General features: G+C 35.8%; 3 protein-coding genes across 6 annotated transcripts in view; 2 read left to right on the top strand and 1 right to left on the bottom strand.

The window, feature by feature from the left end:
• The window catches only part of LOC126752452 (ankyrin repeat domain-containing protein 29), a 60,908-nt gene extending 43,284 nt beyond the window's left edge, over positions 1–17,624 (bottom strand). The window contains exons 1-2 of one of the 2 annotated variants that reach the window (XM_050463255.1): positions 17,358–17,624; positions 17,220–17,254 (exon numbers count right to left, since the gene is read on the bottom strand). The gene's annotated coding sequence lies outside the window, so the exon portion shown is untranslated. Of the gene's footprint in view, positions 1–3,531; positions 3,837–17,219; positions 17,255–17,357 lie in introns of those variants that run through there. The other variant, XM_050463254.1, reaches the window with a different exon arrangement.
• A 373-nt stretch (positions 17,625–17,997) lies between these two features.
• LOC126752047 (40S ribosomal protein S21) lies at positions 17,998–18,673 on the top strand. Of its 2 annotated transcripts, XM_050462585.1 has the most exons (4): positions 17,998–18,119; positions 18,207–18,264; positions 18,356–18,547; positions 18,615–18,673. In XM_050462585.1, the coding sequence occupies exons 2-4, from the start codon at positions 18,215–18,217 to the stop codon at positions 18,622–18,624; spliced, it is 252 nt and encodes an 83-aa protein (XP_050318542.1). In that variant the 5' UTR covers positions 17,998–18,119; positions 18,207–18,214; the 3' UTR covers positions 18,625–18,673. The 2 variants fall into 2 exon arrangements, with proteins under 2 accessions (XP_050318542.1, XP_050318543.1); XM_050462586.1 differs by lacking the exon at positions 18,615–18,673 and having other exon boundaries at positions 18,356–18,551.
• Positions 18,674–18,773: 100 nt separating this feature from the next.
• The window catches only part of LOC126752046 (uncharacterized), a 61,925-nt gene continuing 58,215 nt past the window's right edge, over positions 18,774–22,483 (top strand). For both annotated transcript variants that reach the window (XM_050462581.1, XM_050462582.1), the window contains exon 1: positions 18,774–19,709. The gene's annotated coding sequence lies outside the window, so the exon portion shown is untranslated. The remainder of the gene's footprint in view (positions 19,710–22,483) is intronic.

The following is a 22,483-nucleotide window of genomic DNA, read 5'->3' as shown; positions in this document are numbered from 1 at the left end:
TCATATAATATACTATGTAACAATAACAAGAATACTGTGTAACTTTGCAGTAAATTACCTTGTCGACAGCAACAACAACAATAGCAAACCATTATGGTGACGCTATAACTATAAAAGGCGCACAAGTGGCAAAACTATTTAAAAATGTTTAATTAACAATTAAACGCCAACTGCTGGCAAACAAAGAGACGCACACACTGGCTGGCGCAAAGAGCGAAAATATTTGACAAAATTGTTTATTTATTTTTCAATTATGGTTAATAAAGAGTTTATTAGTGGTGTATGAGAATGGCAATAGAGGCGGCAATTATATGGTTTGAGAAGTACCGCTTTTGGTAAAAAAAAAATTTTGAGGACTGGAAATTTGAGTGAATGATGCAAACTGGTCAAGAAGCAACCTCCAAAAAAAAAAAAAAAAATTTTGAAATCAAAAATATATTTTGAAAGTAAACTATAACATTCTGTCCGTTTACTAAAGTTGGCTTTACATTTTTGTTGAGAAAATAGATTTTTATTGGTTGTCTTCCTCTGCTTCCCCCGGCGGGTACTGCGTCGAGCAGCTCTCAGAACTGGAGTGTTTCGTCCATTTGGACGACATGACCTAGCCAGCGTAGCCGCTGTCTTTAAATTCGTTGAACTATGTCAATGTCGTCGTATATCTCGTACAGCTCATCTTTCCATTGAATGCGATATTCGCCGTTGCCAATGCGCAAAAGATCATAAGTCACCCGCAAATCCTTTCTCATCAGGACAATGCACCGTGTCACAAGAGCATTTTGACAATGGCAAAAATCCATGAACTAAACTTCGAATTGTTGGAGCATCCACCGTATTCACCAGATTTTTCCCCCAGCGTGGCAAGCGTTCTTCATCAAATGAAGAGGTCATAACGGCTGTTGAATCGTATTTTGCAGACCTTCCGGATTCTCACTTCAGAGATGGAATCCATATGACTGGAGGAACGTTGAAGGAAGTGTATTAACGTTCAGGGAGATTATACTGAATAATAAAATGTATTTTGAATCATAAAATTGTGTTTTTCTTATCAAACGACAAAACTTATTGAACAACCTGGTAAAGCTAATATTCTTTTTGAAACTACAGACCCAGTAAATTTTTAAAATATTGTATATTAAGTTCTCTATATAAAAGTGGTAAGGAGTTTCAAACTAATATGGGTAACATAAAATTTGTATGGCCTTTTTAGATCTTCCAGCATTCCGGCCTTCCACGAACAGCTGTTATTACCGAATAATCTAAAGTCTCACTTCCTTCGTTAACGTAGTGTCCTAGCTCCTATCGAATTATTGGCTTGCTGTCTCTAGATAAGCGCTAAAAGGTTTCTAAAAATTCTTTAATAAGCTTCGAACTGAAAATTATGTTTCGAAAGAAATTAATAGCATTATCAACTCTGAATACCCTGGCGATTTTATATTATTTTTCGACGAAATAGAATGAAAATAAAATTTTGAGAAACAAGTTAGAAAAAACCTTGTAGTAAGTATTTGTTCAAATCCTTCAATACAGAAAACAAAACAGAATAGTTTTTGAGTACGTAGATCGTATATGATAGGTTAGGTTGGGTTAGGTTAGGTTAGATGGCTGATCAAAGATCGAAAGGGGACTGCTGTATGTAGTCTTTTATGAAGCCATAAAAAAGAAGAACTCCTGTGTTCGAATGTCATACACTTCAATTAAAAAAAAAAATAATAATAACTAAACTTAAACGAAAAAGCGTTGTATTTAGAATTGTCCAAAAACGAATATTACTTCAAGTTGAAAGGAATAATGTACACGTGTATAAAGTAATCCCGAAGAATGTTCCGAAATATTTAGTTTCAAAATAGTGAAATAATCAATTTAATAGCTTCGTTCTTTCTAATTCAGGTCGTGGAATTTTGCACCTGCCTTTTTCTTCCCGAGAATCTGAACGGTCGGAATAAAGTGCTTGTTTAGAAAGCTATTTTATTTGAAGAGATATCCTCACCACATTTGACATGGATTATATTGCAAGTCAAATCTGCGAACAAATTTTTCGAATCCGACTACTACTAGCATATAACCGTCATACAAATTGGCCTATCGAAATGAAGTACTTGTATGGAAAACTTTTTTATTTAACGAGATATCTTCCCTGAATTTTGCATGAGTTATTTTCTGAATCAAGACTGTAATTTCCGAAAATATTTTTTAGATCGGACCACTATAGAATATAGCTGTCATACAACCTGACTGATCAAAAATAATTTTTTATATGAAAAACTTTTTTATTTGACGAGATATCCTAACTAAATTTGGCATAAAATATTTTCCAAGGCAAAGCTTAATCTCCGAACAAAATTTTCGAATCTCCGAACAAAATTTTCGAAAAACTTTTTTATTTGACGACTATCTTAACTAAATAGCATATATGTTCAGATCGCACATAGTATATAGCAAACAAACTGACCGATCAAAATCAAGGTAAACATCTTTTGATACACTTTTATGCTATTCGAAATGCACCTGTGAAGGGTATTATAGCTTCGGTGAAGCTAAAGATTACTTTTTTTCTTATTTTTATTTTATTTTTTCTTTATAATTTATACTTATAAATTTTATTAATTTCTATAATATGTTAAACAATTTAAATTCTTTGAGCTTAATTTTGTATCATATTTTTACAAAATACTAAATTAATGCACATCAAACAAAACATTAACATTTTTATATTTATAAACTCCTTTTTCTACCACCTAGTCGTGTGTCCGACTATGTGAACACCCCCAATGTGCAGATCTGTATCAACTGCCTTCCTTCCACGCATTGAGTGGTTCAAACGTCGTCTTACCAAATTAGCCACAAAGGAAAAGTTAATCATTAATTATTAAGAGATGATACATTTTTGCTTATATGTGTGTATGTCTGTCGTTATTTATGTGCGCTTAAATGGCAAGAATTTTAAATTGCTTAATTAGACGCACTGTCATCGTCTTTAAATAGCGAAAGTAGTTCGAATATTTTTCAATTTAACATTTCATGTGAACGTAACTTGTTGCTGTTGTTGTTGTTATTTTTACTGGTCATTGGCATTCTCATGCAAATTTGAGATTTATTAAATTTGAATTTTAATTTGGCTTTATTAGAATTTTTTAGTTTTTTTTATTCTCTATTTTTTATGCATCAAATTTTTAGTTTGTTGCTAAGCGCTGATCTCATTTACCAAAACGAAAATTTACATATAGATATGTATTAATTTTATGCAAAATCACACTTAAAATGTATTACACACAACATTAACAACGATCTAGAGAACCAGAGAACTGGGTATCTTGTGCAAATTCATCCAGCAAATACGTCAAAAAACAGAGCATCTGCCTTATCTTTCAACAAACGATATCTTTGTACCTATGTATGTATGTGTAGATGATTGGCAAGTCACATGCATGCATATGTTTGTATTTTTTAGAATTTTCTAATGGTCATTAGTATTTTTTGTTGTATTTTTTAACATATTTCACTACTTATTTTCATTTTTTCAACTGATCTTACCCACAATAAGCACGCGCCCACCCACAACTCGTCTTAACTGCAACCACTTGACAGCTCAATATTTATTTATCACTTAGCGGTCTGCATATACGCCCACACATACAACTGATAAGAGCGTAAAATGCGTGAAACACGAGTTTTGTATTTTTTTTTTTTTTTGTAATTACTTTTAATAACTTTTTCTAGTGACTCGCGTCACGTACCGGCTGCCGTGAGAATTTTACAAACCACCGCACAAACCGTTAATGCATGTGTAAAATCAAAAAAAGCCCGCTCGTACAAGTCAAACGTCGCGTACAGCGCTGTTGTCGCAATGCAACTGAAGCAACTCAAACCAAACAAGCTGGCGCTGGCCGTCGCGTATGATCGTGTTGGGTCGATCGGTGATGAGCGCCAATCGAGTTGGCGCTGTTCGTTCGTAAACAGAGCGCATAGCGCCAAACAGCTGTTGTGATAAGTAAGTTAAGCAAGTGGGCATCCGGCAGTCTCTGGGTAGGCGGCAATATTTTTGGATCATTAAAAGCAAAGCAAATGCAATTCGATACCGATCGTAAGACGAGTTGACGAGACGGAGTACAAAAAAATTGTTTAAATATGACTCACAACAGTTAATTTTTTAATAGGTTCAAAGGAATTTGAATTTACGAACTTAAGCAGGAGTACAATGAAGTCTAATTTTTCAAAAATCGTTCAAACAGACCCAATAAGCTTTAATTATCGTATTATAACCCATAATGGTGTGATGACATTAATGCCTAAGCCTCCTCTCAAGAAATTTATAATTAAGATTTTACTGGTCAACTTGCTGTTTTATAGAAACAGAAAGTTGTTGAGGTATGCACTGAGTCCTATGGTCTATTGTACCCTTCCCTCTTTTTCAAGGACTCACATAGGCCAATCACCCTTATAAACTAGAGGATCATACTAACCACTATGGAATCGATCCATTCCCTGTTAAGATAAGTGGCTCCCAGACTCTTGTTTTTGAGTCTACAGATCGCTATGCACTTTTGCGGACTTCTTGAATAAAGGCTTTGCATCGACTTATACTTGAGGTATTGTGGATATAATCACGATTTCTTTAAGTTCGTCCGAAGCTTATCTTTTAGTTACTTGTCTCTAACTAACTTTATCAATAACCGTAATGGGGTACAGTACTGTTGGATTTGTCCGCGACTAGGCTTTTGGCTACTTGTATCCAGCGTTTCTGTAACTGTAATGATAGTTTGCGGCTCTTCCAAATCATACACTTCTGATCAAACTAAACAAAAGCTTTTTGTAAGCAAATGAGACCACTTGACTTGCTTAAACGAACGAGCCGTCCAAGGCACAGGCATTAAGGTCATAATTGGTTATAATAAACCAATTTGTCCAAAACTGTTTCTTAGAATCTTATCGAATTTGATTATGACTGACAAAAAAACTATACTTTCACTCATTTTAATAAAAATGTAATCAAATATTTCATGGACTTATTATAAGCTTCTGTTGGGTTGGCCTTCTATAGCTTGGCGAAATTGGGGTTTTTCGGTTTCAGTTTATTTTTTGAGCGCCATCAGTTAGATTGTTGAACAGTTTCGACGTCATATTCATAAATCCATGTCTCATCACCAGTAATGATGCATTTAATGAATGTAATGCCTCAGCTGCTTTGTCAAATATCTCTTTTCCGACCTATACTCGGCGCTGTATTTGCTAAAGGTTGTTGTTTTTTGGTACCAATCTAATCTTGAGATCACTTTATACCCAAAACATTAACCGAAATATGTTAAGTGGATCCCTAAGAAATGTTGAGATCCTCTGCTATCTCTCTGTTACCAACACGACGTTTTTAAAGCATTGCTTAATTAACTTTTTTGATCTTCCACAAAGATGGTTAGACGAATCGTATGAGGCAAGTTTTAGTTAACTTCTCGACCTTCACTGAATATTTTTTGCCACTCAAATACTTGTGTTCGTGATAAAGTAGACTACCCAAAAGACTTCTGCAACATTTTTAATGATTTCATAACCGTGATTCCATAGGAAACACAAAACTTAAACAAATTCGCTGTTAAATTGTTTCATGGTAAAAATCGCAGACAAGCTTTTCGCGTCGTAAACAGACAGCTGAAAATCACACATTTATTGACATATGGAGATCATATTTCCTACTATCATAAAAAGTTGGTGCCAATCTGGAAAAACAATTTTAACGACCGGTTTGCGCACGCAGTTAAAATGGAACAGTCCGGGTCAAATTTGATCAGGTGGTATAGAATTAATTCATAGTTTTTTTAGAATTTTTTAATTTCTCAGATTAATTTCATGACTTTGGAAATATGTTTTCTAGTTTTTAGCCCACAACACGTCCTTAAAATGGAACAATCCGAGTCAAATTTGATCAGTTCCTATAAAATTAATTGATAGTTGTCTAAGTGTTTTTGAATTGCTCAGATTAATTTCATGACTTTGGAAATATGTTTTCTAGTTTTTAACCCTGAAATAACCGTTGTCTTGCTCGGTGTGGTAACAAAGTTTGAGGTTAATGTTTTGCAATCATCAAAACAAGTTTATGTCGGTAAATTGGTTTAATATATTGTATTTATCAAAAAATATTGTTATTGTTATTTTAGCCGCAGAAAGCATTTCTGAAGTAATTTGGAGTTATACTGCCGTTTTGTCAGTGCTTGACCGTATAAAAGTCCGGGTCCGTTCCGATTATGTAGACTCGTCTATCGCAGAATTTATTTATTAAATGACCTTACGGTTATTTTACATGGTAAAGTGAGCTTCTCAATAGTTCTTTATGGCCTCTGAGTAGATTATCAGTAAGAATGTGGTAAATGTTAAGTTGGAGAATTTAACATTTTTTGTTTTGAATTAGAACTTTATACAAGGTTAGATTAATAAAGTACCCTGTTCGCTTGTTCCCTATATAAGTAGTGACTCTAATACTACCAGCTTCACTTTGGCAGTATCAATTTACAAACAACTCCAAAAGAGAGATTCAATATTCAATATACTTGTGGTGGGCTTGAAACGGAATGCCATCACAGTTAGAATACGTTTTAGTCCCCAAAATCGAAAGTAACAGTTTTTTTTATTAATCGAGGTCTCGGCCCTGATAGTATTAAACCATCAAAAAAAGATAGTATTAGACTATGTATCTTTAAACAAAAATCATTAATGGGTTGAAAAAAGTCTCGCGGTATTTTTGTTGAATTATATTTTTTTATTGAGATTTAAATGAATTTTTGATATCCAACATAGCTCTCCTATGCCGGTCTTTATTAGGATACGGAATTTAAATAGGTCTCCATCTAATTAAGTATTTAACTTGTTACTCAAAAATATTGAAGGACAGCAATAAAATTTGAACGAAAGCAGTCAGTTAAAATTTTACTTTCGTTAAAGCTCTCTGCAGTATTGAAGTTTCGCATTTAGAGTAAATTTCGAACAATTTTCGCAGTATACGCCCCAAGCGGTCTAAAATTCTTTATTATCTCTCCTGTGACAACCTCTTTTACTCGAAGAGAATTCCTAGTCAGTACTGTCAGCCATATCCAGTGAAATTCTTCATAACCGGCCACCGGCGTAGTGTTTTTGCCCGGCTATGTAAGCTGTCCACATATGATGGCGTGTGTTTTAAACGGTCCGGTTATCAGAGATAATTTGAACGAAATACTACCAAATTAGTGTCCGGTCATTGAAGCGTAATCATATCCGTTTATAGAAATTGGCTTTATATGAAAATATTAATGAAAACGTTGTGTTCATGAAGTTTATCCGGTTATTGGAGGTGTCGGCTCATAAGAACTGTCCGCAGTAGAGAATTTCACTGTATTTGTAATTCAGTTGTTGTTGCACTAGTTATTCTCTGATTGCAAGTGTATGACTCTTCAGCTATAATTTTTTGCTACACACAAAGTTGCTTGGTGCACGAGCAACACGAACGCCCTTGCGCCTCGCCAAACATTGCGCATTTTTCTTGCCTTATCAGCATTTTTCATGCAATTCTTTTGCTATTCTGTTCTACGACAATGCGAGACTTGTTACTGAACGCCATGCTGCTCACTAGAATTATATAATTACCTATGTTGTTTTTATTCGGAAAATGATGCGTGAGACACTTTAATGGCGAGAGCAATTTTATGAACAATTTTCTCGGAAATTATGCGAAAGAATTTTGAAAACACAGCAGTTGTGAAAGTGTAAACATTTACTTCCAAAGAAACTACATATATTTCAACTAATAATATTACTACAACAATGTTATCTACCGCCATAGAACCCTACAAGGAGGAAAGTTTTTAGAAATGTGTTGAACTGCATATTTAGTCGGTTTATCTGCTTTATAGAATGTTAGACAGACATCTTCTTCCTTTTTTGAGTGGCTTTGGCGTGTTGTTTTTTTGCTTTCAGCTTTTTTTTCCCTGCACTCCGCTGATTGTTGAGTTGTTTGCACGTCTAACTCATAAACCCATGTCTCATCGGCAGTTATAATGCTCTCCATGAATATGGAATCGGAATTCGCATGTCCAAAGAGACTTGTTTACGGTACTCATTTTGAAAAAAATTCAGCTTTATCGGAACGAGTTGAGCAAAAATGCGTTTCATACCCAAAATATCCGTCAAAATTATTCGGACGGACTCGCGAGAGATGTCGAGCTCTCTTGCTATCTCTCCAACACTTGTTGATTTTCTAACACCATATCCTTCACTTTTTTAATATTTTCATCAGTTGAAGAGGTCGAAGGTCGTCCAGAACGAGGCATGTCTGCAACGATCTCTCGAAAAATTCTTTGTTCGACATTTTTATCCTCCTTTTATATACTCTCTCTTGCTAAGATCTGTGGACGTTTTAAATCGTCACACTAAAGTTTCACACCGATGCAACCGACTTCATAAAGTCATTATGCCACACGAATTTTAAACATTGTCCCAGTCCGATACTAAATAAAAATCTATAACATCAATGTTCACCCTTAAGGACAATAAAGACATGGATCTCGAGAAAAAAATATTAGTAAAGTTTCATTGAACTGATTCAATCACACTTATAGGTACTCTTGTTAAAGGGGTTGACGCGTACCCGAACACAAGGTAACGCTCAATCGTAGCAAAATCGATCCATTTATAAAGAGAGTGACCACTGGTAATGAAAACTGGATTTACGACAACGTCAAGCGAAAACAGTCGTGGTCGAATAGCGCTAAGCCAACCCAAAAGATGGTCAATCAAATATATTCTTGGTCAGGTTTAATGTTTCATGGGATTGAAGGCATCTACCACGAGCCGCTCTGTTACGGCCAACAATTGTATTGTCTGAAGAGGCAAATCGTTCAGAATCAGACAGATTTCGAAAGTAAGAGAGAAATTGGAAAGTTTTACGCATCCATCTAGATTGTCCGGGCCTGGCAGCAAGTGGTTACCAAAAAGAAAAGATGTTTCACCCTCATTGGTAAAAAAACCCTAACAGATTTCGTGGTTTCCAAGCAAAAAGTATTTCTGTGACTTATTTCCGAAGCGCTTGAAACTTTACTGGACAGTTCTAGAAAATTTGAAGATCCGAGCTAATTTTTCTAGAAAATGTAAAACCAACAAACATATGAAATGTGACTTATGACTTCTTCAGGAGCGGTGCTACTGGAATTTGACTGAAAAAGGGAATATAATTACTTAAGCTCCTCTCAAGACATTTTCGCTAGACTATCGAAGGAACTTTGCGGAAAACTTAACTTCATTTTGGTAGAAATTGGTTTAAGTAAGAATTACAGTTATTTAAGGTATTCAAGTCAATTAATGTAGGGTATTCTACAAAGGTTTTTGTAATCGAAGATTTAATGAGATATAAAACATGACGCCAGTCGTTTTTCCTTTTCGCTGTTTGACGCCAATTGGAGATTCCTAGCGAAGCCATGTTTTTCTCCAACTGGTCTTTCCAACGGAGTGGAGGTCTTCCTTTCTTTCTGCTTCCCCTGGCGTGTACTGCCTTGCCAGAGCTGGAGTGTTTTTGTCCATTCGGACGACATGACCTAGCCAGTGTAACCGCTGCTTTTTGATGCGCTGAACTATGTCAATGGCGTCGTATATCCCATACAGCTCATCGTTCCATCGATGCGATATTCGCCGTGGCCAACGCGCAAAGGATCATAAATCTTCCGCAGAACTTTTCATGTCATATGTAGACGTTCACGCAAGTGAGGAAAGTCTCAGTGCCATTCACTTGGGAGTGACTAAAAACGATCACCGATGGCTCAAGCAGCTCACGACTTTCGGTGTTACATCAAGTAGCCTCTGTATAGCCAAAGAACATCCGTCTGAAGGCGAGGTAAAGTGAGAAGTCAAACCATCCCTACTCAGGGTTGTGCGCTGGGCTTGGGACCCGACACGTAAAAAACTCCGCCTATGAAAAACTACTTTCTAAATGTCTTAGTATAAATTCGGAAGAGAGTTTGGTAATTTATGAGTTATCAAGTCAGGAACATTAGCAGAAACCTTCGTGCTCTATTGAAGTTTTATGGTCATCGCTTTTAAAGGGTTCCAGATCAGAGACCTACTGACAAGAGGAATATTGGCAGGATCCTACATTCTCTATCGTGATTATGTAGTCTTTCCTTTTAAAATACCTCAGATCTCAAATCTCTCAAAGATCAGAAAACAAATCTATATACTAGAAGTCTTGTTAATAGCCTTCGTTCTATATTGAGGTTACGTGGTTTCACTTTAAAAGATTCCAGATCTCGATTTTATTAATCCTAGGAACCTTAGTAACATTCCTCGTCCTCTAATTACACTTTTATGCTGAAATCTCTAATAATCTGCACATTCTCGGCGCTAACGCAGTGGCACTTCAAGCTAAGTAGCTTCTATTTCTGGTCTACCGCCCAGCTCACTTGACAACCACACACAGATATAAACATATATCATATTTATCTCGAGCACACAGAGGCATCCACTTAGATGTTATTACATAAGTGGGCTCCAACGGTCGCCTCTCATGCTGTCGCTGCCGTTGTCATCTATGTTGTTGATTAAATGTTGCATGCAACATCTACCATTTAATTACCCACATTTAATTGCCACCATTGGAAATGAGAAGTGTACACATGTATGTATGTATGTATATATATAGAAGAGTGCATGCAGCTTAAATAATATGTAGCTAAGTTGGCTGGAAATAAAATGTTGGCTGTCATAATTTTCCAGTCACCGCATGCGATTTTTTCCCCACTTTTTGCGCATCTTTGTCGTACAGTGTTGCATTGATTGTTGCAACATTTGTTTGTGCGACTGTGATTTTGTTTTTGTTTGTGTGGCATCCGTTGCATTTGCCGCCGCACCGGTCTGTCCGTCATAGTTGACGCTTCCGTTGTTTGCTCCATTTTCAGACGAGTTTCTGCGGTCTGTCGGTTCATTATTTTCATAATTTTTTCTCGCACAGCGCTCTTGGGATTATGCTGTGAGTTCTACGTGGAGACGTACATATATCTATATACTTATGTATATATAGGTATGTAGGCAAAAGTAAAAATTGAATCACTGCATAAAAATGATGATAATGTTACCGAGCTCTTACGTGCGTCGGCTTGTTGATCGTCTTTCGTTAGTTGTGCAAGTTTATGTCAGAAATGTCACGTGCATTACGTGTGCAGTTATTTAGTTCTTCTTCGCACCAAGACTGGGTGTTTAAGTGAGGTTAAAACAGCTAAAATGAACTTTGATGAAAAAAAATTGGCTTGGACCGAACCCACTTTGGAACCACTCTACATTTTAAAACTAGTACAAACTTGTTTAAGCTCCACCAAGAGCTTTTTATGCCTTTAGCTAGGAGTGAAAAGTGATTAAACAAATCCAAGCCCCCGCTTACATCTGATCAACCTGGACTGATAAAAAACATTTTCAGATTTTAGCCTTCAAATAAGCTTCTTTTAAGCCAATACAAGCATGCCTAATCCAATTTTCTATCACTTCTTATAAGTCTCATCTTGTTAGGTTCTCGTTAGGTTAGGTTAGGTTAATCTGGTATACCAATAAGCCACACATAGACCAGTTTTAGTCCTTTGCGATACCAGATGGAGTTCAGTTTCTAGGTCCAAGAGGAGTAGTCATCTTTTAGGATACCTGCGCTTGACGCGAATTTTAATAGACTCTGCGGCCTCACCATCGATGTCTCGATGTGTATCATACCGGGTCCCCAGATGCTTACAGCGTAGTCTTGCCAATGCGGGACAAGTGCACAGGAGACGATCCATTGTTTCCCTGGTACCCTGTTCTAGATATTTCCTGCTGTCTTCTCGATTTGTCAGCCCAATCCTGCGGGCGTGTGTCGCCACCAGACAGTGATCAGTTAGTATTTTCATCATGTTCCTACAGACTTTTCTATAGTTTGCCAATAGGAATTTTGTGCACTGCTGACCTATCGTTTTGCACATAACTTTTGCAGTTTTTCACCCTGGTAGCTCGTTCTATCGGGTTTTGATATTCTTTACCATGCTTCTGTCGATATCATCATATAACCAATGCCTGGGTTTCCCAATGTTGATCACGTTTTCGGATGTTAGCCGTACACCATTCGTGGCAATCTCGTCCACACGTGCCTTTGGGGCTCGATGGCTTTGTGGCACCCAGTAGAAGTGAAGTTGCTTGCTTCTAGCAAGACTTTCACACTGCTGCCTTGCTTCCCAAGAAATTCCGGCCGATATGCAATACGAGATTACCGCCTTGATTGTTGCTTGGCTGTCGACTGGGCTGTCTGGGATTGTCTGCAGGTGCCAGCTCCGTGGCTTTCGCAATAGCAAAGACCTCAGCTTGAAATTTACTGTAGTGGTCCGGCAACTTAAAAGGTTGCCTTATGCCTAACTCTGGACAGTGTATTCCCGGACCAACTCTTTCGTTCATTTTCGAGCCATCCGTATAGATGTTTAGAGTGTTGCCCAAAGTGGAATCATGCCCGAAAGTTCTATATGTGAAATCTCCTGCTGCCAGTAGCCGTTCGATTTTGCTCCACAGTTTCCAGCAAAGAGGTCTATAGATGGCAGATTTAGTACCAGTTCAAGTCCCGCCGTTGAAGTTGTTCCCGTTGTGCACAGCGCAGCGAGCCCCTACCGACGTAGTTTTTGAAAAAATGTCAGGTCTTTTGGTACGAGCCTAGCATTGACACACTTAATACCCAAGATATTAACCGACATGTATTGGTGCGATCTATAGAAAAATGTTGAGATCTTTTGTTAGCTCTCGGATGCCAACGCGATGATTTTCAAACACTGATTCTTTAAAAACAAATGTTATTGATTCAGTCCGAGTCATTCTTGATCAGTATATAGACCTATTTCCTTCATAATGACCTTTTTTGTACCGCCGTCCTCTAGCGGAGATCGTTTCATCTTCGGTCCCGTTTTCTACAGAAATGTATTGACGGTTCTTCCCAAGAATGAGTGGATTTGTTGGTTTTCTGAACCATTTTGAAAGAAACCATATATTGACTTGAATTTGCTCGAGTCTTACAGAAGTCTTTAACAGGGATCTCAGACTTTAAGCCGATGTCCGTATGAACTGAACGTACTGAAAGTAAAATTTGCGAGTTTTTCAAAATGTTCCATTTGATTTCTCGACGGCAAGGATTGCTAAGTAACCCCATGCAAAAAACTAACTCGAAAGCCACTTTGTATTTCTTTACTTATTTTAGCCGTATCCGGAATTCGTCAAGAGCAGCACAAGGATCCATTCTAGGCCCAGAATTGTGGAATATCAGCTATGACGCTATACTAAAACTTGAAATACTAGACGAATCGTACTTAATTGGCTACGCGGACGACATTGCAGCAGCAATTACAGCAAGAGACACAGAAGCAGAGCGGAGCGAGCTTAATCAGGTCATGATACGAACGCAAGCATGGCTCGACTCACACAATCTCCAGCTCGCTACGGAAAGAAACAGAGCTACTAGTGCTAGAAAATAACACACACCCCTCGAGATAAGTATGCAAACGACTACGGATATTTTTAGGACACAAAAAGCAGTAAGCTACATAAGCGTAAGGCTGAACCACAGATTAACCTTCTGGGTACAAATCCAGCATACCGCAGGAAAGACAGCGAATATCAGCTCCCAACTGAGCAGTCTAATGGCTAACATAGGAGACCCCAGCCAAAAAGAAAAAGAGAAAGATCCTAATTTTAATCAGCATCTTATTATACGCAAATGAGATCTGTGCAGACGTGCTTAAAAAGGAAACCGGCGTAAGATAGTGACTAGAGTGCACCGCTTCACAGCTCTCAGAGTTGCGTCAGCCTACCTAACAGTGTCAGGCCATGCAATATTAGTTATAAGCGCTAATGCCTCAATTGACCTTTTGGCATGCGAACAGAAAAAGCTATGGGAGCTAAAAAAAACATCCAAAAATAACAAGACCGCAATAGAACAAATAAAGTTACAATAGCATGGCAATAAAGATTGGAGAATGAGAGTCACGGCAAATGGACGGCCAGACTAATAAAAGACCGAAGCTTATGGACAAGCTGTAAATTCAAAAAGTCGACTTTTACACAACTTAGCTGTTATCCGGTCACGGATACTTCAAAAAGTACCTTCACAGCATGGCAAATGTCGAAGAGCCGTCATGCCCGTGTGTTCCAAAATAAACAGGACTTTAATAACAAAAACAGAAAAAATAGTTTTTTCAGAAAAATCAATTTATTTTATTCAAAATAGTCTCCTTCTGCTTCAATACAGCTTTTTGCACGGTCCAAAAGCATGTCGAACGAGTGTTTTAGCTCGTTGGCCGGTATGGCCGCCAGTATGCCGGTGCAAGCCTTTTGAATGGGCTCTACGTCTGCATAACGCTTTCCTTTCATGGGCAAATGCATTTTTCCGAAAAGGGAAGAAGTCGCATGGTGCCTTATCAGGTGAATACGGGGAATGGTTAATGGTTAAAATGTGATTTTTGGTCCAATAATCGGTCACAAGATGTTCTTCGAATGTTGGATTCTGAGCAATTTTTGGTCGACAGTCAATTTGTACGGAACAAACCGTGCACACACCTTTCGTGAGCCCAAATGTTCAGTCAAAATGCGATAAATCGATGTTTTCGAGATGTTCAATTCCATTTCAATGAAATTCAGTGATGTTTTGGCTGATTTTTGATGAAAACTGTGCGTGAACAGTTTCGATGGAATTTCCGGTGATCAAGGATTTTGATTGGCCCACATGTTGATCGTCATTTATGTTCTCACGACCACTTTGAAAACGTTGAAACCACTCGTGCACTCTGCTACGGGATAGGCAATCATCGCCATAAACTTGTTTCATCAACTGAAACGTTTCGGTAAAAGTTTTACCAATTTTAAAACAAAATTTAATGGTGGCTCTTTGTTCGAAGCTCATTTTCGCACCGATAACACAAACACACTGACACTTAAAACGCAATAACTTCACTTCCAATCAATGAAATGTCATGAAATTCTCACTGGACAATCGATAAATATAACAGATTCTAACCACCAGGAGGCGCTAGCTTTAAAAGGTCCTGTTTACTTTGGAACGCACCTTGTACAACGACGAAATATTCGAAACGTTGTTTTCCGATTCGATGAGAAAAACGGCTGAAATGATCGATATGAAACTTTCACAGGACTTTCTTAGATATGTTTGTCAAGTAATCTTCGAATGGATTTTGTTTATTATTTCGATATTTTAGCCATTCTGAAATGTACATTTCTTTAGAGATAATTCTGGAAAGCCACCATTGCGGCAAAAATTCAAATTTTAACAGTTCTTCGATAATTACACATTTTCGATTCAGTTTTTGAGATATCGATCTGAAACTTTGAACACGTCTTTTTAATCCCAAGAAGCTGCTTATTTGTTGTAATCGACGATGTCGGATCACTTTAGCATATAGCTGCCATACAAACTGAACGATCAAAATCAAGAGCTTGTATAGAAAACCTTTTTATTGGCCGAGATATCTTCACAAAATTTAACATCGATTATTCTCTAAAGCAACACTACAATCTCAAAAGAAATTATTCAGATCGGTCTACAATAGCATATAGCTATCATGCATACAGATATACCAGAAGCAAGACCTTGTATGGAACATTTTTTTATATGACAAGATATCTTCACTAAATTTGGGATGAATTATTGCTCAAAGAAACTGTTCACTATGGATCTCTAACAGGTCAGCCTTCAGATAAAAGTAAATATTAAATATGTTTTCATAACTGGAGAACATACATATGTCCCCTGAGGTCCACTTAACAAAATTAACCCACACAATTGCACCTTCTTCAGCACTTGAAAATTAATAGCCAACTGAAAAACACAACAACAACTTCACAATGAAATTTGAAACGCAACAATGACGTACGCCAGCCAACTAAACGATTTCGTAGCGCACCACCCTCCGCTTCGCCACCTTCTTGAGCGTTTTCTGCACAACACAGCATTTAGTTGTTTAAAGTTCATTGAATGCGGCGACGACGACACTTTTACGTCAACAATGAACAACGGATTTTGCCACGTAAATGACGTTTAAGCATGCTAAAGTGCTGTAAAAACAAAAACATATGACAACAACAAAAATAAATGCATTTTCATGCAAGCACACGTAGGTGCAGTGCAATCAAAAAGCATTTACAAGAGCAAAAACAAAACAAAAAACAAAGAAAACAACAAAAACATAAGTAAAACAACAAAAAAATACATAAAAACAACAAAAAATACAACAATAACAACAATGCTTACGCTCAAGCGCACTCATTTGCACAAAACTCACTTTAAGCAAATTCATTCTTTAGTTTTCAGCTTGACAAAAGCAATACAACGCTTGAACGCCTCAAAGTAGACAAGGCGTGAGAGCGGAAGTTGCACCAGCAAGCAGCGTTAGAGCTTTGTGATGGACTAAATGAATGACTGGCTGACTGAAAGAATGCTAGGATGCAAGCAGACAACGGAAAAACAACAACAAAAGCTAGGATATAACGGCAGGCGAAAGAGAAATGTACACGCCTAAAAGTAGACTACAAAATTGTTGGCAGAATTTTTACGGCCTTTCACTGCTCCACAGGCATTTGCATATACATACATATGTATTATATATACATACATATACATATACATATGTATGTATATAACACTATATGACGTCGGCGTTAGCGCCGCATGGTAGTCAGTCAATCAGTGAGGCAATCGGCCTAGCGCACATTTCGACAAAGCATTTACAAGCCAGCGTGCAGCCTGAGGTGTCATTTGGCCGGAGCTATAAAACTGTAAAGCAGCGTTAAAATTCCGTTTGCCTTCTTTTGAAAGTGAGTGCAAATGCATCATGGCAACTGCATGCCGTGTAAGCTGTGACAGGGTGGTGGGTAGGCAGTTCGCTTTCGAGGACGACAGGAGTCAAAAGTTCAGTGGATTTTGCTCGTCATTTTCAACACGCGATGTGTTTTTTGTTGCTTTTCGACGGCATTTACATCCCTTAAGATGATTTTTGTTGTTTTTGCATTATCGGTATTTTTGTTGTTTTTTCTATTGCTTATGATTTTTGTATTTTTTGTTGTTATTGTAATTTTTTTGTTATTGTAATTTTTGTATTTTTTGTTTTTATTTTTGTTGTGTGATAATGTGCTGAGAAGGGTTGTCGTTGTTGTTGCTAGCAGTTTTTAATCAATATATTTATTTGCGTAATATACTTAATACTAACCTGTTCAGCGCTTATCATTGATTCTCCAAAGCTTGCTGGCGGATATTGATAATTTTTTTATATATGTAAATATATTTTGCTTTCAAATTGCATAATTTATTAATTTTTATTAATTTAGCTACACTTATCCTTACTCACTTCTCCGTAAAAATATTTGCCTTAGGCATATTTTCTTCCAAATCTTACACAAACGCACCATATGCTTGAATTTTTCACATATTTCACTTCATTCTGTTGAATAATAAAATTTAACGGTGTTTTTTTATTAACTTTTATTTTAAAAACAAATAAACAGTGAATTTTTGCTTGCAGACAACTTTGACTGCTAAGCACAACTGCTCGCCGCAGTGCCTAAAAGTAGACATCATCTTAAGTGACAGTTAAAGTAGCGTTGCCACACTCTGCTTTTATTCTGAAGTAGAAAAATATTTTCAAAAATATTTAATATGTAAAAACTCTAATATAACAAATATATTAAAACGTACTAAATATTTATTATTTAAAAAATATCAATTCTCAATATTAAATTTATATATTTCAAACCAAACTTAAATAAATTCATTTTTGCGAAAATAGAATCAATTGAATATACGTACATTGAGTTTTACTCGTTCTTTTAACTTTTGTTTACTTTTTGTATACAATTGATTATAATTTTTACGTATTCTCTACTTATATACAATTAACATAATTACATATATATTTATCTATTATCACATTTATCTCATTTACTCATAAATTTCAATATAAAAACTCACACATGGCAACATCGCACCACAAAACGTCGACCAACTTCGCAACTGTCAGCGCAGCCAACTAAAATATTTTCGCCTTCTCTTTCTTTCTTTCTTTTTCTGCCTCCATTGACGAGTGTCAGCGAATTTATATTTTTCACTAAATGTAAGCAATAAATGCGAAATAATTTGCAAATTTATGTTTAAAATTTGTGTTAAAGTGTTTAGTAAACATTTGTGTATTTATTTGCAGTAGCAAAAATGGAGAACGACGCCGGCGAGTCTGTAGATTTGTACTGCCCAAGGAAATGGTATGTGAACACGTGTTTCCATAGCTCTATTGGAGCACCACTTGCTTTTGCAGCCTGCTAATAAGCAATTTTTTATTGTGTCGTTTTACAGCTCTGCTTCCAACAGAATCATCCACGCTAAGGATCATGCTTCAGTGCAATTGAACATTGTTGACGTTGACCCCGAAACCGGCCGCATGACCGTTGGCTCAAAGACCTACGCTATCTGCGGTGAGATCCGTCGTATGGGCGAATCTGATGATTGCATTGTGCGTCTGGCCAAGAAAGACGGTTTGATTACCAAGTGAGTGTGCTGAAATGCGTGGCATGCAGTAAAATTTACTAATCGTGTAACTTATTTATTTTTGCAGGGCTTTCTAAATGTAGATAATACAATAAAGTTGCAGTTTTAAGATTTTAACTGAAAAAATATGTGTTTTTAATCATAATGGCATTTTTTCAAGAGCGTTATGAGGATTAAGATCTGCGCACCATATGTTTTAGGAATTGCTTCAGCATACAAAGCTTAGTTGGGGAGTTTTGACGAATTTGTTAACTAAATGTTTCAATATTTTGAAATTTTAATATGTAAATACAACCCTGTTGTTACAAACGAGTCTCGAAAATGCAACCCTGCGGGTTTGCAATTCTGATTGGAAACGAATGACAATTCGTCATAGAAAAGCGCAAAATAAACGGTGAAATGATTTTTCATTGAATGAAAATTCCTCGGCGATGCATATTCGGTGAATGCACGGAGTTTTTCGCCGTCGGCTGCAATTAAACAAAAGAAATTAAAAATACTTCAGAAAAAAAGGCAAGAAATGTTGTAAGCGTTTGTGAGATGTCATAATACAATAATAACGAATTGTTTGTGCGCGAGTGAAGTTGAGTTAGTTGAGAAAAATCGTTTGTGTATATTGGTGCAGTGCACAAGTAAAAATTTAGAATTAGTAACGCTAAAAGCTAACAAAGGCGAATAGCTTTTAATAAATTGTCTAAACAAGTGATATAATTGGAATTTTTTATTAATACAATTGCAATAAGTATTTTAACGAAACGTAGTGCATATTTAACAACAATAAATAAATTTGCACCACTCCTGTGCAAAAAATCGCACCCAAGGCCACTTTGCCCAAAATAGATACATGCAATTGCATCCAATTGGCTAATTGTGCGTGGTCGCTTTTGTTTGAAGCGTTACGTGACACATAAAATATAATTACATACATATGCCAATAAATATTTGAAATTTATAACAAAAATTTGCTGCGAATACATTTTGCAAAAGTTGTATAAGTGCGTTTATTCATCTTTGCCACAAGAGTCTTCATTCATTATATGAAAAACAAAACAAACATCGTCGCACGGGCGTACATTAACTATCCAGTTCATGCAAACGGATTTGTGTAGGGTTTTTATCTACACTTCTCATTTACATTTGCTTGTTCCCACAGTATTATAAGGTAATTTCATTTTACATATCTATGGATGTTATGTTTTTTTATATCAACTCGTGTTGTTTTATTTGTTTATATACACATACTTATCATATTTTATTTTTAGCTCATAAAACCATTCGTATTAGCAGTATATTTACAAATATTGAGGTCATATGTTCCATCTATGCTATAGAGGAAAATATTGTTATCTAAACCTTTTCAAAGAGCAGCTGTTATGCTGCGAAGTATTAAATATGTATATTATGTGTTTATTGCAGAATACGTCGCGTCATAATGACTTTATTGCACAAGTTTATTAAATGATGATACGACAAAAAGCATTAATCTCTTTCGGGTTTCCTAATTAAACCTGTTTAATCAATGATTCATAGGACTAATAATCCGGTTTTTTGCTGCAGTTATTTACCGGCACTTAGGTGACAGAATATTATAACTCTGATTTGAAAATTTAAGCGAACACCATTCGCTGTATTCAAATTTACTTTAAAAGTGGTTTTGAGGAAGTTTTGCCATTAAGACTGCTTTATTCAAGGTTATAGACAAAATATTTTCCTTTCAAAATGCGGCTGAGCATTAATTGTACTAAAGTCATATAAATACATCCTATATGCAAATATACATACATATTCCCGTACTTCATATCACCTTTTCCACGCTTCTAATGCTTTACTTTTGCTTAAAGTTGGACTAAATTTTGTTCGTTGCAAAAACCATCTTTGCGTGTACGAACATAGAAATAACAACTCAAACCAGTTTAAGCCGTCTAGTTTCTTACATTTGCACTGGAGGTTTAAAATTTATTATTTCTACGGTTGAAGTGTAATTGGAAAAGTTTGCTCATTAAAAGAGAAGCAAAAAATTGCACAAAGAAATCTTCAAGAAACAAAAACGAAAAATATAATAAAAAATATTTCTGCAAAAGCAAACGTATACATATGTATGTATATGTAAATACATGTCTGCTTATGATTTAGAAAGTAAAATAAAAAACAAAAATATAAATTTGCAAACAAAATGTTGGTTTATGTTGTGCTTTTTTTCTCCATTTTCTCACTTCGCGAAGCCAAGACGTGATAAATAAATAAACAAAAAAAATCGCGACACATGTTAGTGACGGCAGCGCTGCTTTCTAAGTACACTTGCACCGAGTTTGCACCCGTAAAGCACTTAAAGTGAGCGATGACTAGCAACCAAACGGGTGCTAGTGCACTTGAATGTATTTATCAAAAATATATATCTACATACATATGTAAAATGAGCAAGTTTGTAAGCTCGAAATGCTTGCGGGATATTGTATGTGTTTGCATTTATGAATTTCCAGATATAAATTTACGCGAGTATTTATTTTTATAAAAGTGCATACATATCTATTATTTATTCAGTGAAGAAATATGGAGATAAGCGATCATGTGCTTCACAGTTTCCTAATGCTTTGGAGGATTCATTGCATTTTAGAATTATTATTTATATTTGTTATGATGACTTATTAGTTGTTGTTGAATAGGCCAAATTCGCCATTTGCTTCCATCAGATGAGTCAGAAGGGTTGATTCTTGTGAAGTCAAGTGTTTTTTTTTCTCGAAAAGTGATCAGTTGCGATCACAGTGGCTCTTCAAAATATCTATTGACCCATAAAAAAGTTTAGCCCTTTTAATAGTTTGAATTCTTATATTTTCAATAAGTGCTTCTTCAATCATAAAATATCAGCGAAATATAAACAAATCGCAGGGCTGCATATTTAGGAATTAAAAAGATTTCAATTCAAAAATTAATTTTTAATTTCGATTTAAAATTTATTTTGCAATTTTTTCGTTATAAATTTAATAATTGTTTTTTTTTTTTTTTTTAATTCGATATTAAGGATAAACATTTTATGTTTGTTTTATTTTTAATAGGCTTATAGTAATTAAAAATTGTTTCCTTATTTTTTCTTGTCTTATTTTTAATAAAGTTTGGATGCACGTTTTGTTTTACTTTCAATCTAGTATTTAGGATAAAAATAATATTATTATTTTCGATAAGATTTTTACCGCAAATATTTTTAGTAGCATTATTTGTGGCTATTATTCATGCATCGTGGTTTGCTTGACGAGTGCAACTGTACTTGCGACTTAACACGTCGCAAGATTTATTTACAAATGTGTTTACCTCATACATACATACATATGTACATACCAAAATATATACATATGTACATACATATATTCGTATGAAATGTGACAGTTTTATTGAAGCTCTAAGTCCGTATATACTTGAGTTCCCGCTTGATTAATTCAATGCTGGTGTTACTTGTTTGGAACACTAAATATCAAAAGAATTGTTTCGACTCATTTTAATTACATAAATGAACAAATCGACTTAGCCATTTTCGTCAGTCTGTCTGCCTGTCCGTCCGCCTGTCTGTATACTTATATACGAACTAGTCCTTCAGTTTTTAAGATATCGTTTTGAAATTTTGCAATCGTTATTTTCTCTTCTATAACACTATAACATATAGTTGCCATACAAACTGAATGATCGGAATCAAATGATTGCATGGGAAACTTCCTCATTTGACGATATATCTTCACGAAATTTGGTATGAGTTATTGTTCATAGAAATAATGTAATATCAGGAGAAATTGTTCAGATCGGATTACTATAGCATGTAGCTTCCGTATAAACTGAACACATAGTTACGAAAAGAAATGCACCTGTGAAGGGTATATTAGCTTCGGTGCAGCTGAAGTTAACGTTTTTTTCTTGTTTTTGTTTTTAAAGGAGTTTTGTTACAGAGTG

This window comes from Bactrocera neohumeralis, chromosome 3 (assembly GCF_024586455.1).
Source record: "Bactrocera neohumeralis isolate Rockhampton chromosome 3, APGP_CSIRO_Bneo_wtdbg2-racon-allhic-juicebox.fasta_v2, whole genome shotgun sequence".
NCBI classification, from domain to species: domain Eukaryota; kingdom Metazoa; phylum Arthropoda; class Insecta; order Diptera; family Tephritidae; genus Bactrocera; species Bactrocera neohumeralis.
Note: the sequence above shows the minus strand (reverse complement) of the source record. Positions and strands in the feature narration are given on the sequence as shown.

Excerpts from the sequence above, each read along its gene's own strand:
- LOC126752047 (XM_050462585.1), top strand. The coding sequence starts at position 18,215 with ATGGAGAACGACGCCGGCGAGTCTGTAGATTTGTACTGCCCAAGGAAA. Across the intron at positions 18,265-18,355 it reads TTGTACTGCCCAAGGAAATG|CTCTGCTTCCAACAGAATCA; the intron begins GTATGTGAACAC and ends GTCGTTTTACAG.